Source organism: Meriones unguiculatus, chromosome 20 (assembly GCF_030254825.1).
Source record: "Meriones unguiculatus strain TT.TT164.6M chromosome 20, Bangor_MerUng_6.1, whole genome shotgun sequence".
Taxonomy (NCBI): domain Eukaryota; kingdom Metazoa; phylum Chordata; class Mammalia; order Rodentia; family Muridae; genus Meriones; species Meriones unguiculatus.
The window spans coordinates 44,330,840-44,347,458 of NC_083367.1; the positions used below are offsets into that span (position 1 = coordinate 44,330,840).

A 16,619-nucleotide genomic window follows, 5' to 3' on the forward strand; every position below is an offset into this window, starting at 1 on the left:
ATAGGTGCTTAAATAGGTTTAAGCTTAAATAGGTTTAAGCTCACCTATTCATTCCCTGTTTTCACACTTTGTAACAAGTAATTTAACCATCTTGAAATACCATGCCCTTAAAATGCAATCAATATTTTACATAGATAGAATCTGAAAGTTCTTTTCTGTCATAATCAGGAAAAAAAAATTTTGTTGTTTTGTTTTTTTTTCAAGATAGAGTTTCTCTGTGTAGTCCTGGCTGTCCTGGAACTCAGAGATCCACCTGCCTCTGCCTCCCTAGTGCTTGGATTAAAGGATCATGCCCAGCTTAAAAATATTTTTTTGATTACCCAAGCATGTGATAAAAGTTGTTACAAAGAGTCTCTCTCAGAGTAAGAAGTACAGTTGCCAAACGCAGGAAGAATACAGAACTCCCTGCCTGGACAGGTCAAGGCTGGCTGCTCCTGGCAAAGCCACTTCCTGCCTCCATCTGGTCTCTGAAGCATCTTGCCTCCCGCCCGGCACCTGGAACCATGGCTCTGTGAGGAACTCTAGGATTAGAGGCAGGAATGGGGGAAGAGGAGTCTGTATGAGTTAGTAAAACAGATGAACTGCGAGAACGGTTTAAAGAAGTGCAGCGTTAGAGACAGGGGAGAGAGCTAGGCAGGTCAGGCCTGGAGCTTGGTCCAGTCCCCAGCAGGAAAGGCCCAGGAACTTTGTCTAGTCCACGGTCAGGAACTTTGTCTAGTCCACGGTGTCCATGGCGAAAGCTGAATGTGACAGCAGTACCTGTAACCCAGAGATGATCAGAAGGAGTCGCTGGTCAGCGAGGCTCACTCGGTCAGCTAGCTTCAGGTTCAGTGAGAGACCCTGTCTTGAAAACACGGTGGAAAGCAACTGAGGAAGACACCCCTATCAACCTCCGGGCTCTGCAGACACGCACACACACACATTGCCATGCGTTGCTGTATGCATAACACCACACATAGATACACACACAGTACACAGAAACACACTACACAGAAACACACACACCACACACACCATACATACATACACACATACCACACTACACATACACACATGCAACACGCACACACCACATGCACACAAACACACCATACATTCACGCCACACACACACACACACACACACACACACACTAACACCGATTAACTACAGTAGCTCAACAGTAGCGAAAGGGGTGTGTTAGAGATCTCCCCACACCAGCACGATGTACAGAAAGTATGTGGAGGTGAACTGGCGCTGCCAGTGCATTCAACAGCGTCTATGTGTTTGTTTGCCCAACAACTTCCGGGAGATGTTCCGAGTCTTCACTCCATGAGGCCCGAGGAGAGAGACGCCACAGGATGTGACTCTGCCTTGTATGCGTTGAGTCTTTGTCACTCGTGTGTCACTCCTACACCCTGCCTGGCCCAGAAACGGAAGTCCAGGCTGGCGGTGTCCTTCTTGAGAAGAACTACAAACTCACAGGGTTTGTAGTTCTGACTATTGTGTGCTAACGCGTGATTGACTGTTTAGATGCCTAAACCAAAACAAGACAGCCGGCCGCCGGTACTACCGTAAAGCTGAAACTGCTGCATTAATGCCGAGTCACAGTTTGCAGCAAGATGTACCGCCGCCCCCCCCACCCATGACATTCCCAGACCACCTGAAATTGGTGCTAGCCTTTCTTTTCTTTAGTTCAATTAGAACTAACTTGATGAAGGTTCTCATGCGTTAGAAAATAAGCCTGCGGTATATTGAGCACTTAATTTTTCTTCGCCCTTTTGGAGCATTTCCCAGGTTGGGAGACAGGTTGCAGTGAGGAGCTGATGGCTATTTATTTTTTAAATGATGAAATGTCTCCATCTAGTGGAATTTCAGAGCAGTAAACACTGTCACTATTAAAATGAAGGAGCGTTTCCAAACTTCCACACACGCACTTACATGCTAGGCTTACGACCACACACGTTTCTGTGAGGCTAGAAATGGGGACCGTGCCAACTTAAAATGTGACCTTCTTGTTTTCTCTTGTGGTGCTGGGGATGGGAGCCAGGGCCTTGTGCTCACTGGGCAAGCATTCCGCCACAGAGCACCCAGTCATGAGTTGTACTGCAAGGCGGAGGGACGCATGTACAGATTGTAGCTGGGATAAATTTCCATGTATGTGGTAAATGACACGGCTCTTACATTCCTTGGGTACCTTTATCTATGTAAATTCTTTGATATGTATAAATGTTTCAAATAAGAATGTGGATAGAATGTGATTATGGTTAAAGGGTTTTTCTGGGTAAGAGAACCTCAATGTCTCTCTCATGTTTATCTGTTTCTTTAATAGGGTTCAAAAGGAAAGATGCTAAGGAATACGTTTGTTTGTTGTTTTGTCTGTCTGTCTGTGTCTCACTGTGTAGTCCTGGCTGGCCTGGAACCTACTGTGTGGACCAGGCTGGCTTTGAACTCATAATCACCTGCCTCCACTTTCCACCTGCCGGGACTAAATGTTGCTCCACCTCATCCAGCCAAGGAATAAGTTGTTTAATCCCTTAGAACTACAGAGATGGCTCAGCAGTTAGGTGCGAGTGCTGCTCTTCCAGGAGACCCCAGTTTGGTATCCAGCATCCACATCAGAGAGGTCACACAACCGTCTGCAGCTCTAGGAGATCAGAGGCCTCCGGCATCCAAGGGCACCTCTGCTCCTCTGCACCTTCCACATACAGACACACACATGCTTATACATAAGCCCAAAGCCAGTACATTTTCTTCCCTGAGAGCGTGAGCAGCCCAGCCAAAAGGTGATTTTAATTAAAGGCTTGAGGTTTCTCTTGCCACCTCTAAGGAAAAATGGGGGTCGGGGGAGAAAATGAGATGATGGTCTGTGAAGGTTTGAGGCTAAGGGGCCTGATGTGCTGGCTAGCAGCCCTGTCCTCCCCTGCCCTCATACTCCTGACCTCATTGGTGGAGAGACCTTCATTTAGCCCAAGTCACACATGACCTTTGGCCCACCCTTTGTTACTGGGAGGAAGCTCACGCTCCACTTTGGCTCTTTGTTGTATGAAAACCCGAGTGAACCCAGGCATATGGCTGGCTGTTTTACGGGCAGTGGCTTTAAGCTGAGTGTTGAGAGTGCCCTGCCTCCCGCTCCCTGAGAACTTTGCTGCTCCTGCTGCCTGGCTACACAGCTGCCCACCCTTCCATCCGATTCAGACAGCGAAAGCTGTGAATGTTTGTTAGAATAATCTCCAGCTGAAAGTGTCTGAGGAAAGCCTGCCCTACGGTGTCCTTGATCATTCTACCCACCGAAGGCCATGCCTTCCCACAGCGAACAAGATAGATACACTAAGCGTGTGTCCATCCCGCACTGGGCCTCCTAACCAGCTTCCCTTCCCCCAAACAATCCTGCATTTCCCCAAAGTAAGCTGAGGCTGGTATGAGTCCTTCCACACACGCTCATTCAGGTTTGCCTCCTACCCAGAAAAATGCTTCTGCAAGTGCATCCTCCCGGGAGCCCCACAAGGGAAATTTTGTTTTAGAATCTCTTGATGATGACTGAATTTCCAGTCCTCCTGCCTCTACCTCCTGTTGGGATTTCCACCCGTGGCTTATGTGGTGCTGGGTATCAAACCTAGAGCCTCATGCACGTTAGGATAGCACTCTGTGGGCTAACTGCATAATTTCACCGGAAGGCAAGAGGCAGCCCTGGCTTGAACTCACGGCGGCGGTTTGGGTTGGAAACCGTTCGGCCTTCTTAGGGCCTACGTTGTAAGTTTGAGGAAGAGAAGACAGACTGTGGAAGTTGTGTGGCAAAGGGATGAGGCAACAAGGACTCTGTACTGCACAGAATTGGACTGCAGAATGCTGAATTGGATGCTGCACTCATGTCTCTTCTCCTTTTCCTTTGCAGGGAAGGAGACTGGTGGGAAGCCCGCTCCTTGACAACGGGGGAAACTGGTTACATTCCTAGCAATTACGTGGCTCCTGTTGACTCCATTCAGGCAGAGGAGTATGTTGTTGTTGTCATCATTGTTTTCTCCAACTGCCTGCTTTTAAAAGTTAATTGTCACACCAAAATGCCAGCGACCTGGCACAGGAGAGAGAAGAAATCTGCCAGTTATTAAAGGCTGAGAAAATATAGTGCCTCTCTGTTGCTCGGATTTTGGTCAATTCTATGGAATACACTGTTTTTAACTTCATATTTTTCCTCTCAGCCTACCCGTTTTCTTACTTCGGAGCTTTATATGAGTAGCCTAAATAAAAACCCAATAACTTTCTCTAGATTAAAAACTAACGTGGTGAGGCCCCAGCTGCGGCATGTTTTATTGAGAGCCTGTGGTGTGCCGGCAGTCGGCTCCGGGAGCCCTGAGGAGGCAAATAATTATTAAAGGTTAAGCCAGGAGCCTTCTTGATAATCAGAAATATTGAGAGCGCTGAGCAGGCATACCTTTTGGCCCCAGGTAAAAGTATTTCACATAGAGCAAGCCCCCACAACCTGGAAAATACTGCAGCTGTGGGTTTCAAGCGATATTTTCTTTGAGTGAGGTCTCAGTTGTTTCTGTGGCTGACAGGCGCTGACTAGCAGTTATTTGACCCCACTCTCCCACTGGAGACAGTTTAGGAAAGTGCTCAGAGACTCCGGACTTTCTAAGGATGACTGATCATTGTAATTTCTCCTACCGGAGTCGGAGACACTTGTAGGAACTCTTGGAAAAGGAGAAGGATGGGTGAGGTCCCAAGCATCAGCATCTTGGCCTCCGCCTGAGCGCCAGGGGGGACTTGCTTCACCAAAAAGGGAAAGGAGAAAGTCAGCCTCCCACAACCTGCAGCTCTCACTTTTAATTCTCCTGTGGATTCGTGGAGGCCCGGCAAGGAGGATTAGATGATTCGCCCTGGCCAAATCCCCGGTCCTATCAGTCAATCCTCTTTAATTCTTTTGTACTCCCCACACTAAGGAGATCTGTCTCTACTTCTCCAGCACTCGGTGGCTTAGAGCTGTTTTCCACCCTCCTTATTAATGTGTTTCATTATCAGTAAATACATGTATTTGTACTGAATTTTTAGGACAGATTTGTAGATATCTTCCTGTAGATTATCTTCCGTGTCTTTTGAGAATTTAAAACTTACTACAGAGTAACATTATTTTGATTTAACTGAGAACTCATTTGCTGCATATTTATAGTGATAAGGTTTTTTTAATACTGGGCTGTAGAGAGTAGGATTTTTTCAGTAAAGCCTATGGTTTGTGCATATGCAATTAATCAGCATTATGTTAAAGTACTACTGGGTTAGGTGTAATCCCTTGGTCTACAAGCTCCCTTCCACCATTCTTTCGCACAGCATTTTAACTGAGTTACTGATACAAACCAAGATAGACTTTTTTTTTTTTTTTTTTTTTTTTGGATAATCGGTGTCGTATCCTTTACATCAGCTTTTGCTAGCCTGGGATTGTAGGGAATTTTGGTGCTTCTTGAGCCACTGAAGAACTGTGGTGGTGGGATTTTTTTCTTCAGTGAAATTCTTTCACTTAGGATCTGATGAGCCTACTAGCTATGTTCAGGGGTGCTAAATTGGCCTACTAGCTACATTCAGGGGTGCTGAATTGAAACCTCTTCCTTAAAACCAGTTGCTTCCATAGATAAATATCCTAAAAGTTGCTCCTGCACACAGATTCTATTGGGATGCTCCAGAACTCTTCCCTTGGGCTCTTGGCACACTTAACTACTCATACACAACCCAGTGCTGAGATGTGGACCAACCACCAGGCATTGGTTAGGGCTCAGCAGCACAGGTGAGGAGACAAAAGACACGTGACGATTCTGAGGTGGCCTGTGAGGCTTCCTACTGAGGCACAAAAGTGCTATCAGTTCGCTGCCAGGGAATGTTAAAATGCCTACACCCCCGGCTCATTACGGACATGCCCATTAACTGCACAGATCTCACGTGTACAGTAAACCCTCCCTACAGCTGTGTGAAAGAGAAGCCCTGCCACAGATCCCCGGCCAGGTGCTTGGTAAATGCTTTTCAATAATTTGAGTCCTCACACCTGCTGAACAGGAAGAGAAAAGCAAACCAGGCTTCCAAGGACAACTGTCACCTCAGATCAGAGATTGAGTAGAAATGTTATCCAACTTCCTTCTCGATCCGTCCTTGGTGGGTTCCTTTTTAAAACATGATGCTTGGTTGGCGATCTTTCTCTGTGCGAGGGCTGTGTCTTGGTATTTCCCAGGCATTGTAGTTGTGCTCAGAAATCAAGGGTCTTAGAGCTGAGCTGTGGGAGCATCTCCTGCCGTTGACATTTCAAACAAGGTGGCAGGTTTCTCTTCTTGTGCATGCAGGTGCCACTTTTCACACATAAATTCCTGTCGTCTAGAGGGAAGGAAAACAACCCACAATTTAAGCCTGACTTAGGTTGGTAGGTAGGTAGTTTAGAACGAAAGAGATGGAGAGAGGGTAGAATCAAAAATACACTGAAAACAAATGGATGACGCTGGGGGAGAAACAGTTGGGGTGGGAGGCATCACTGGGGCAAAGCCATTTGTGGAGGACACACTACGTTGCTCATGTCTTATTTGTTCTCTTGCCTGCATCTCCCTCTAAGGTGGTACTTTGGAAAACTCGGCCGCAAAGATGCTGAGAGACAGCTTCTGTCCTTTGGAAACCCAAGAGGTACCTTTCTTATCCGAGAGAGCGAAACCACCAAAGGTAAGCTAGGGAAAGGACAAATCCAGTCTGTTGGAATCTGAGGACTAGTCTTTGGGATTGGAAGGCTTAGCCATGATGTGCAAGGGCCTTGCCAGGCACAGCCCCTCCTGGCATGAGGCAGTCCTGCTCGACCGCAGGAAGCCCCAACAGACGCTCAGGGCTCAGGGAGACTCCTCCAGATGCAGAGGCCAGCCGGTTCCCTGCTTAGGCTCAGGTCCTCTTAGAGTACAGTGACTCCGAAGGGGCAGTCTTTTGCCTTCCTTTCCTTCTTTTTTTTTTTTTTTTTTTTTTTTTTTTTTTGAGACAAGGTTTCTCTGTGCAGCCCTAGCTGTCCTGGAGCTCACTCTGTAGATCAAGCTGGCTCAGAGATCAGGTTGCTTCTGCCTCCTGAGTGCTGGGATTAAAGGAGTATGCCGCCACCACCACTGGCTTAATTTTTTCCCCTTTCATTCCATTTTGTTTCATTAACAGAGGACTTCCTCTTCCTTTGGTTTAATAATTCACTAGAGCATGTGAAAAGGGCAGGGAATGAATGGTGGCCTCTGGCTTGATGTGCCACACTGTCCTGTGGCCTGTCCCTGTGAAGTATTGGAAAGCAGAACTTTGGAGATTCCTTGTAGAGGACAGACTTCCATTTTGTGCTCGACATCTGTTCCTCTATCATTTGAGCCTCCTCCCCCCCTTAAACTCCCACCCCGCCTCCCTCCCTGCTACTACCTGTTGCTCCCCCACCCCTACCTCCCACCCTTCAACCATCTCTGCCCCAAACCCATCTCTGTGCCCCCTATACCTGCCTCCCACCCTTCAACCATTTCTGCCCTCACCCCCTCTGCTCCCACATCCCTGCTTCCCACCCCCGCCCCGCCTCTTCCCCCACCATCCCTGCCTCCTACCCTCCACCATCCCTGCCTCCCAGGTACCTCATGGGAAATGAAATCAGGCGGCAAGCTCACCTGGAGTCTGCTCCTCATCCTTCCCAGGGGCATTTGGTCTGTGCTGTGTCAGATAACACAAGAATCTGAAAGGGTACATGTAGAAAAACGAAGAAGCTTTAGCTCCAAGAACAAAGTCATGTCATTGCTAACATCTTCTAACACAGGCAGGACAAGAGTTGTCTTTGTCCTGTTACTGCATGGAGACGATGGGTATGTTTGAGGCCCTCTCTGTGTCTATGTGTGTGCGTGTGTGTGTGCGCGCACACGTGTATGCACATATGTGTGTATGTGTGCATGCATGCGTCTTTTTCATGATTATTAATCAGAATAGTCAAATAAGGGAGACCTACAAAACGGACTGGTTCTCAGCGATGCTGGCACTACTAACATTCTGCCTGTTTACCAGGCGCCTACTCACTTTCCATACGAGACTGGGATGATATGAAAGGAGACCATGTCAAACATTATAAAATTCGCAAGCTTGACAATGGCGGATACTACATCACAACCCGGGCCCAGTTTGAAACGCTTCAGCAGCTTGTACAGCATTACTCAGGTAACCATAACCACCCTCCCCGTTTGGAAGCTGAAAGGAGTGGGGGGTGGGGGGGCCCAGAGCTGGGAAGGGAAGAGAAGGAGGTACGGCAAATGACGTAAACGTCTCTAGGTAATGCCGTCCCTGTGCCCGTTCTGACAGACGTGAGTCGGTGGTCCCCTCTGCTGTACTTCCACAGATACTATTTCTCGTGGTTTTTTTCAGAAGCTCCCCCAAGTGGAAGGCAGTAGGTTAAATCTTGAAACTTGTATTTGAGTTTTTTATTTTCATGAGGAAAGTCCTTGCAAGTTTGTTTCCTGTGTAATGCAGAACCCCGAGAGGAAAGAAAGAGAGGAGTTGTCACCGGGCGGGCTCCCAGGGAGACCCCTTAAGGAACCTCGTGTGACAGTTGCACTGCAATGGCGCTGCCCGTACATCCCTGCCTTTCATGATCATTTATCTGCAGGGGTAAATCTGCATTCCGTCTCCCAAGTGCCGCTTTCCACCCAGGCTTTCCTGCACGTGGCCACAGCTCTCTTACCTCTATTGTGTTGACTCTTTTTGTTTTATTTTATTTTTGAGACAGGGTTTTACTGTGTAGGCCTGGTAGCCTCAAAGGCACAGATCCATGTGCCTCTTTCTCCTGATTGCTGAGATTAAAGGTGTGCACCACTGCACCCAGCTAGTGTGATGACTTTAAACAAAGATTAGACACTGTCTTCTTGTCAAGTGATACCATTCTTTTGTTGTTCTTGGCAACTTAATTATTGGGTATTACTGGATCTATGTGTATTCACATGCATTTTATTTAAGTATGCAGCTTTGTGTGCACTTGTTCAATATGTGACACTTGCTTTCCTTGTTAACGTGTGTCCTGCTATACAATGCCTGTGTACCTGACCCCTCCTTTATTTATTTATTTTTTTTAAAGTAATGTCTCACTTGTAGCCCTAGGTATCCCAGCATTCACTAGGTAGCCCAAGGTGATCTTTCACAGTTAGAGCAGTCCTCCTCAGTCAACCCCCTGAATGCTGGAATTACAGATAGCAGCAACCAAACCCAGCCTTTTTACCTCACCAGTGAAAAATATTTGCTATTTTTAGCACACACACAAAAATGTGTTTTTTTAAAAAATAACAATTAGAATGCCTATGTATTGATTCTGGCAATTGAAAAAAAATAACAGTAGCCGAGTAGCCAGCGATCCGGGTGTTAGCTCTCCTGCTCTGTGTGGATTCTAATGAAATACTGAGAGAAATGGAGCAGAAAGTCTCCTTGAGCATCAGTGATATACACAAAACGCCTGTGTGTTATAAGGATTTTTCAAATGCTGAACTATATTTCATTACAGGCAAACATCAGCGGGGTCCCCAGGGCCTGGATCATTTGAAAATAGTGTGCTGGAAAGGGCGCCTTAATAACATCATAAAGCTGACGGAGAGGGCGGGTATGAAGAGCAATAGACAGTTTTTAATCTCAGGGAAAAAAATCCATCTTGAGTTAGATTTGTTTTTATATTGGCTTTTCCTCTTCCCTCTTTCTCTCTTGCACATAGAATGCCTTTGAAATACTGACACATAAATAATTTCCTGCCTAAACATCTCAGAACTAGATTCCAATCAGAAAGAAAAGAGTGAAAAATAAGGGTTCCCAGAAAAGAGTCAGCCACAGTTTGTGCTTTGGATCCGAGGGGCTTCCAGGGACCTGGGGGAGGGGGGGTTGTCCATCCACCGGTCCAGGCCCTGTGTGGCTCCCATCCTTGTGTGCCTGTTTACCGGCTGTTGGCATTTAGTCCGTCTCCCCTTACCTTTGCTAGATTCTCAAAGCTATATTCTTTTCAAAAAGGAAGGCGGGGGGAGGGGAGGACCAGCATCTCAGTAACCTGAACAATAGCTACTGTTTCCCTAGTCTTTCATGTCACCAAGTTTCTGTGAATGCTGTTAATTTCCGTTCCTTCTTTGAATCCAGACTCCTGAATTATACATGGGAAACTGTTTAAAAGGTCGTATTTTTGTTTTTGTTTGTTTTTAGTGGAAAATTGCAAAGAAGCAATGCAGGCACACAGGACTGGTAGAATAGAGTCCAGAGGACAAAGCAGTCACTAAAGAAAATTCAGCATCCCCCCCCCCATCAGGTGTATTCTTAAGATCCACTGGTGCTCACAAACCAGAGTTCAGTGGACAGCTCCTGTACTGCAGTCACATGCTAAACATATTTGCACCAGGAAGATTCTCTCAACCCCTAAGCTATCTAGATACCAGAATGGAAAGAGACAGTCATTTATTTATTTATTTATTTTTAATTTTTATATGTGTTTTTGAGATTAGTTAGCAAGGGCGTTTTCAGAACTTGAGACCAGGTTATACCAGTTCATTAGACTAAAGTACACAGAAGCCAAAGCAGGCTGCATCTGTATACATGGAACACGCCTGGGGCAACAGCAGACTCCACCGTTGAATGTCCTCATGAATATGTTTGCTTGTGTGCGTCGGATCTTCTGTGGTGTACGCAGCGCTCGCCGACGCCACGCCGCCTGCCTTGGCACGCTGTCCTTACTTACTCTGCTCTTCTCTCCTTCACCGCTGCTGCCCCGTTCCTTCAGAGAGAGCCGCAGGTCTCTGCTGCCGCCTGGTTGTTCCCTGTCACAAAGGGATGCCAAGGCTTACCGATCTGTCTGTCAAAACCAAAGATGTCTGGGAAATCCCTCGAGAATCCCTGCAGTTGATCAAGAGACTGGGAAATGGGCAGTTTGGGGAAGTATGGATGGGTATGCTGACACTCAATTTCTCTTTGATTAGCTTCCTTGTTTGGGAAATCCCAAACATCAAAGATGGAAGGTGAAAATAAAGATTTTTTTTTTTATGACCAGGAAAACAGAGTTTGAATTACTCAATTTTTATTTTTATATATAAAAATTTGGAACTTCTAAAAAAGAGATAGACATGAGCAAGAGTGGCAGATGGCACTGGTTGTGCTCTGGCTGGTGGAAGGAGTGTTCCAACCTAATGAGAGTGCCTTCCTTACCCTTCATTGCCAGCTGCAAGTATTTGCTAAGTGTTCCCCTCGGGGCAGGTCACCTTCCATCTTTCCTAGTGCATGCATGGTTATGGATTATAAGGACTGTTTTCTTTATTAATTCCCTTTCCTGTAGAGAAAGCTGATGGTTTGTGTTTTAACTTAACTGTGGTTTCATCGAGTTGTACCCCACAAACTTACGGATTGGCTAAAGATGCTTGGGAAGTTGCACGCCACTCGTTGTTTCTGGAGAAGAAGCTGGGGCAGGGGTGTTTCGCTGAAGTGTGGCTTGGTAAGGCAGAGGGCACGTTCTGTTTTGGCTGCATCTCAAAGCCAATGAAAGGGACAGTGTTGAACATTTGTGACCACTGGGACAAAGACCCTTAACCTGTGTCACTAGATGGGCTCAGGCCATCCAGGTTTGCAGAATCCGGTGGCACCTTGCTGTGTTCATCTGTCCTATGTCATGTGGCTCACTAAACACCTGCAAGAACAGGAAGCCAGCATGAAGTGAATGTGGTGCTCTCTCTTCCTGTGAAACGGGACGGTAAGGTGCTGTGTGAGAGCTGCTGTAGAGGAAGGTCATGGGCTTTCTGCACACCAAGCATGGGTCTAAACCCTTACCCGTAAGCATAAATACAGGACCTGTTTAATACGTCTGAGCCCCAGTTCCTCATCTGTAAAATCAGAGTAATAGCTGCTTCACTGGATTATTTTCAGGATTATATCAAACATGTTTAAAATCCCTTGTAGCTCTTAGATCACCAGACACACTTTCTCATTTAGTTGTCAGTCATGCCAGCTGAGATGGCTTTTATAACCCTCTGGGACAGTTGCAACTTTGCTTACAGACAATCCATAAACTTAAACCCTCTCCCAAAAAAATGTTCATCCCTAAAAAGATAGCAAAGTGTATCGGAGTCTCCCTTCCTTAGAGTCTAAAGGGATACAAACAGAATATGTGGTCTTTAGGTCTGATCCACATTAACAGAGTTAATGTAATTAAAATGCCTAAAGCACAGCAGGTAGTGGGTACCACGAAGACACAAACAGATGTACAAATGGATAATGGAGGTACACGGATATGCTAACGTATCAGCTTTTATCCAGTATGCACTAGAATAGGGAATCCACATCCCTGTCTAGACTTTAGCTCAGGTATTATAAAATCTACTTACATAACATTTCCCTTTTTATCCACCCAACTTATAATTGAAGTTGTAAGTCCTAAGGAATTTAATCAGATCACACACTCAGGATGAATCGCACTCTAAAAGAAATTTGATCTTCAGACTTTTGTAACTTCCGATCATTACACAGAGCACCAAGGCATAAGTGCTGGGACAGAAGCCTGTGCAGTTAGCCAGGCTGTGAGAGGGAAGATCACACTGTGCTTAAGGTGGGAAATGGTAACAGTTAAGTCACGGAGGCCACTTAAAAGCTGTCAGAATTCCAGTTTACACTGAGTGGCAGGGATTTTGTGAGCTGAACAAACTCTTTAAGCCACTGGTTCTGTCATGGGTTCTCCCCTGTAGTGTGCATGTTGTAATTGTATGTTTTAACAGAATAATAAGAAATGCTTCAAGACACAGACTCCATAGATCTGAAAGTCACAGGTGAAACCTGAGTAACTCTCCCTTTGAACCTGTATTCTCTTTCAAATTGTAAGCAATATAATCTCAATTAGCAGATTTTGAGTTTCCCTTGTTAAAATCATCCTTCAAAGCCATTGGCTAGAGATGGAACAAGCCAAAATTTTGTCTTTTAATTTAAGAATCAAAAGAGAGTAAAAAACTGCATTCATGCCTGTATTTTACAGATGAGCCAACTGATAATGGCCTGAAACCAGGCCTTTCCTTTGAGTCAGCTAGACGTTTAAAGAAGTATTTAAACACAGTGTATTTGAATGCTTCTCTTCTTTCCTTGATGCCATTTGCTTTCCCAGCCCATATGATAGAAGCCATTATTCTTGTGGCTGACTCAAAGGAAGCCTGAGGGATTTACCTTAGCCGGGGAAGTACGGGCAAGGAGACAGTGTGCTCCTTGCCTGTGCTTATGAGCACACTTAGCTTGACTTCTGCAGGACTTGTCAAGTATGCCATCCAGTGCAGACAGTTGAAAGCCTGTTCCAAGCATCCTTAGTGTGTGGCCATATTCTGCAGGGGCACACCCTCTATGATGGGATTTAATCTGCTTTCTTCCAGGCTTTCCCTGTTACCTAAGGGATAGCTATTGGATACCCGAGCCAGTTCCAAATCCTGGACTTCCATCACTTAGATAAGAGCCCAGAGCTTTTTAGTGTAAATTCACAATTACATGCATAAGCCATAAAAAGAGTGATATGTATCAAATGGAAAAATTTAGCGAATTATTAATTAGCTATAAGTAAACTCATTTTTCCTCTTAAAATACTTGACAGAGTCCTTGCAATCAATTGTCTTTGCTCATTAGAATTGTTTAAGGTTTTTAAAACTTAAAGTCAGATTTTATGCGCAAAGTTGCTGGTCAGACTTATATTTTACCACGAAGAGACTCTCTTTGGACTGACTTAATACTGTGGGGTATTTGTAGGGACCTGGAATGGAAACACAAAAGTAGCCATAAAGACTCTTAAGCCAGGCACCATGTCCCCGGAATCCTTCCTGGAGGAAGCACAGATCATGAAGAAGCTGAAACATGACAAGCTGGTGCAGCTCTACGCAGTCGTGTCTGAGGAGCCCATTTACATCGTCACGGAATACATGAACAAAGGTTGGCCAGCACTTCTCCTTCCTCCTCACATTGGCTTGCAGGGACTCTTGAGAGAGAGAGCAGAGCTGTCCACTTGCTTTAACCCCCAGTCTCTACGTGGGCCAGGGATTTTCATCAGGACAGCACTTAAAAAAAGCGGGGGGAACGCTGAGTTTGCCCCTTGTTCTTGAGAGACATACTTGCCCTTCTGCACATTACATACCAGGAATGTTCCTCTGCATAACAAGAGCATCCGTTCTATACCAGAGCTGACGTAGAGGGCTGCGAGACCTGCCATTTTGAACCAGTGGCTTCTGTTAAATTTCCCTTTTCAGCGCTAAATAATCGGTAGCAGATGGTTGCTGAGTCGAGTTTACTCCCCACCTCAACTTCTTTCCCCCCCCCAGCTTTCTCCTTAAATGTCAGGTGAAGAAAGGACGCGCAATCATCCCCACCCCCCTGCGGGCACGCATGTATTGGTGCACACGTGTGCGTGTGTACATCATTATAATCAAACCAGCATTGTTGGGGATGAAGCCAGAGATCACTTTGTTTTGGAAAAATAAATGAGCCAAACAAGAAACAGCCTTAAAAGGCCGCACATTGCACACCAGAAGACAGCAGTGTGATTTTTCTTCTCCATGTACTTTCTTTTAAAATATAATTGGAATTTTTTCCTGGCAGATTGTTTGCCCTTTGGATCCAGCGTTATTTTGTAAATAACTTTATGATTAAAGCATAAAAAAAAAAACTTGCTGATGGCCATCATGTGCCCCCAGCTCCTGCAAATGATTAACTCCGCCTTGGTGTCAGTTCTGAGCCTCATGCAGCCTTACAAGTGTGGCTCTGAAGCTGTGCCTGTTCAGTCTGGGATGTCTGAGGCAGAGGCGAGGCTGGCTGTGATCTAATTAGGACTCGCCTGCCCCACCCATGTTTCTCAGATACTTAAAAAATTTTGTCGGTGATCCTGAAACTCCCTAGCACCAGGGTCCCCTGGAGGTCCTCTACAAACACCAGGTCTGACTTTGGAGTTTCTGATTCGGTAGATAAAGCCCGAAAATGTGCATTTTCAGCAAGTAACTGTTAGCTGCTGTAACAGTACGTCTCACAGTGCTCACCTGAGCTGTCCTTCCCCACATCACTCCACTGTGCAGGGTGACTGGATCATGGAGGATGGATCATTATGGAACATGATGTTTCTTATGACATTAAAAGGGAGATGGAGTTCATTTCTTCTTAGTTTTACTAAATTCCTTGTCTTCAGCAACAAAACAAATGCAGTTTATTTTCAGAAGCTAAAACTTGCTTCTTAAAACATGGAATTTGTTTCTGTTTCCTGTACAAAGCTTTCCTTTTCCTTTGATAGCATCATCCCCTTCACTACCTTTTACTTACATAAGGAAATCAAATATGGCCACTACTGGGAATTTTTGCCTTTCTGAGTAAACTGAAATTGCTTTATGTCTCACTCATAGGAAGTTTGCTTGATTTCTTAAAAGACGGTGAAGGAAGAGCTCTGAAATTGCCAAATCTTGTGGACATGGCAGCACAGGTAGGCCACAGGGTGCCCTGACTCAGGCTATGGCTATGTCAGCATGGACACTTGAGGGGTTATGGTGTAACAGCTGTGCCCCCTCCCCTGCGTCTCCACAGGTTGCTGCAGGAATGGCTTACATTGAGCGCATGAATTACATCCACAGAGATCTTCGATCAGCAAACATTCTAGTGGGAAATGGACTAATTTGCAAGATTGCTGACTTTGGATTGGCTCGGTTGATCGAAGACAATGAATACACAGCCAGACAAGGTGGGCGCTTCCAGGACGCTGGCTCCTGATTGCATCTCTGCACTGCCCAGCCTCCCTCCTCACCTCCATTTCCTCCAGCTGCCTGCTTTTTCCTCTGATCTGGCAAGAGTCTGACAGTTCTCAGGTGGGGGACTACTGGGCCCAGTAGACAGGTGCAGCAATGGTTTGGTGAGTGCCAACCCCCATGGCCTGCCTGCCTTTTCTGCAAGTGTTCAGGCCCACAGTGCTCTTCTTTTGGAAAAAGGAGGCTGTGGGAAAACAAGGTATAGCTCATTCCCAGGCAGCCATGTCCCAGCAGAAGTCAGACGGCACTCCAGGGAGAGGCTGTAATAACAGTCTTTTACAAAGGAGCAGGCAGGCTTTGGGAAAACTGGAACATAGTGCGATGCCTCAGAACTAACAAACATCAGGGAGCCAAAGCTTGGAGAACACAACAGGAGGGGTAGCGCCAGATCGAGGGTGCCACCTAGTAGAAAGCCTGCAGAGGCACACGGAGGCTGAGACCTCAGTCTGCAGCTGCCTCCCAGGGCCCAACCAGGCCCAGCCTGAGCCTGGGCCCTCGATGCAGCCTCTTGCCTTGAGAGCAGAGCAGTGAAGAGGAAAAGAAGTGGTTGGGGGTAGAGGGTGCTGGTTGATGGTGGTCCCTTGAAAAGCCCTGCTTTCTTTCCCTGTCTACTTCCATCCACCCACCTCCTGCGAAAGTTCGTAGACGTCAAGTCTTAGGTAAAACGCATACCAAACCAGCAGCCAGCCCACCGGGATGACTGTCACTAGAGTACCAGCTGCCAGGAAGGCATTCCCCAGATGTGTTCTGCCTTCCTGGATGGTCACATGGCAGTGTCCAGATGTGGAGCTAAGTGAGGGACCAGCAACTATGGAGGCTTCTGTGGGCTTAACGCCTGGAGCTCAGGCAGAGAGTAAGTTTCAC

General features: G+C 46.2%; 1 protein-coding gene across 8 annotated transcripts in view; it reads left to right on the plus strand.

Moving 5' to 3' along the window:
• Window positions 1-16,619, plus strand: part of Fyn (FYN proto-oncogene, Src family tyrosine kinase) — a 197,793-nt gene that overhangs the window by 153,814 nt on the left and 27,360 nt on the right. For 7 of the 8 annotated variants that reach the window (XM_060373356.1, XM_021657250.2, XM_060373357.1 and 4 more), the window contains 7 exons: window positions 3,875-3,973; window positions 6,566-6,669; window positions 8,011-8,160; window positions 10,742-10,906; window positions 13,726-13,905; window positions 15,360-15,436; window positions 15,538-15,691. In XM_060373356.1, the coding sequence (XP_060229339.1) occupies window positions 3,875-3,973; window positions 6,566-6,669; window positions 8,011-8,160; window positions 10,742-10,906; window positions 13,726-13,905; window positions 15,360-15,436; window positions 15,538-15,691 (929 nt within the window). Of the gene's footprint in view, window positions 1-3,874; window positions 3,974-6,565; window positions 6,670-8,010; window positions 8,161-10,741; window positions 10,907-11,290; window positions 11,447-13,725; window positions 13,906-15,359; window positions 15,437-15,537; window positions 15,692-16,619 lie in introns of all 8 variants that reach the window. The other variant, XM_060373354.1, reaches the window with a different exon arrangement.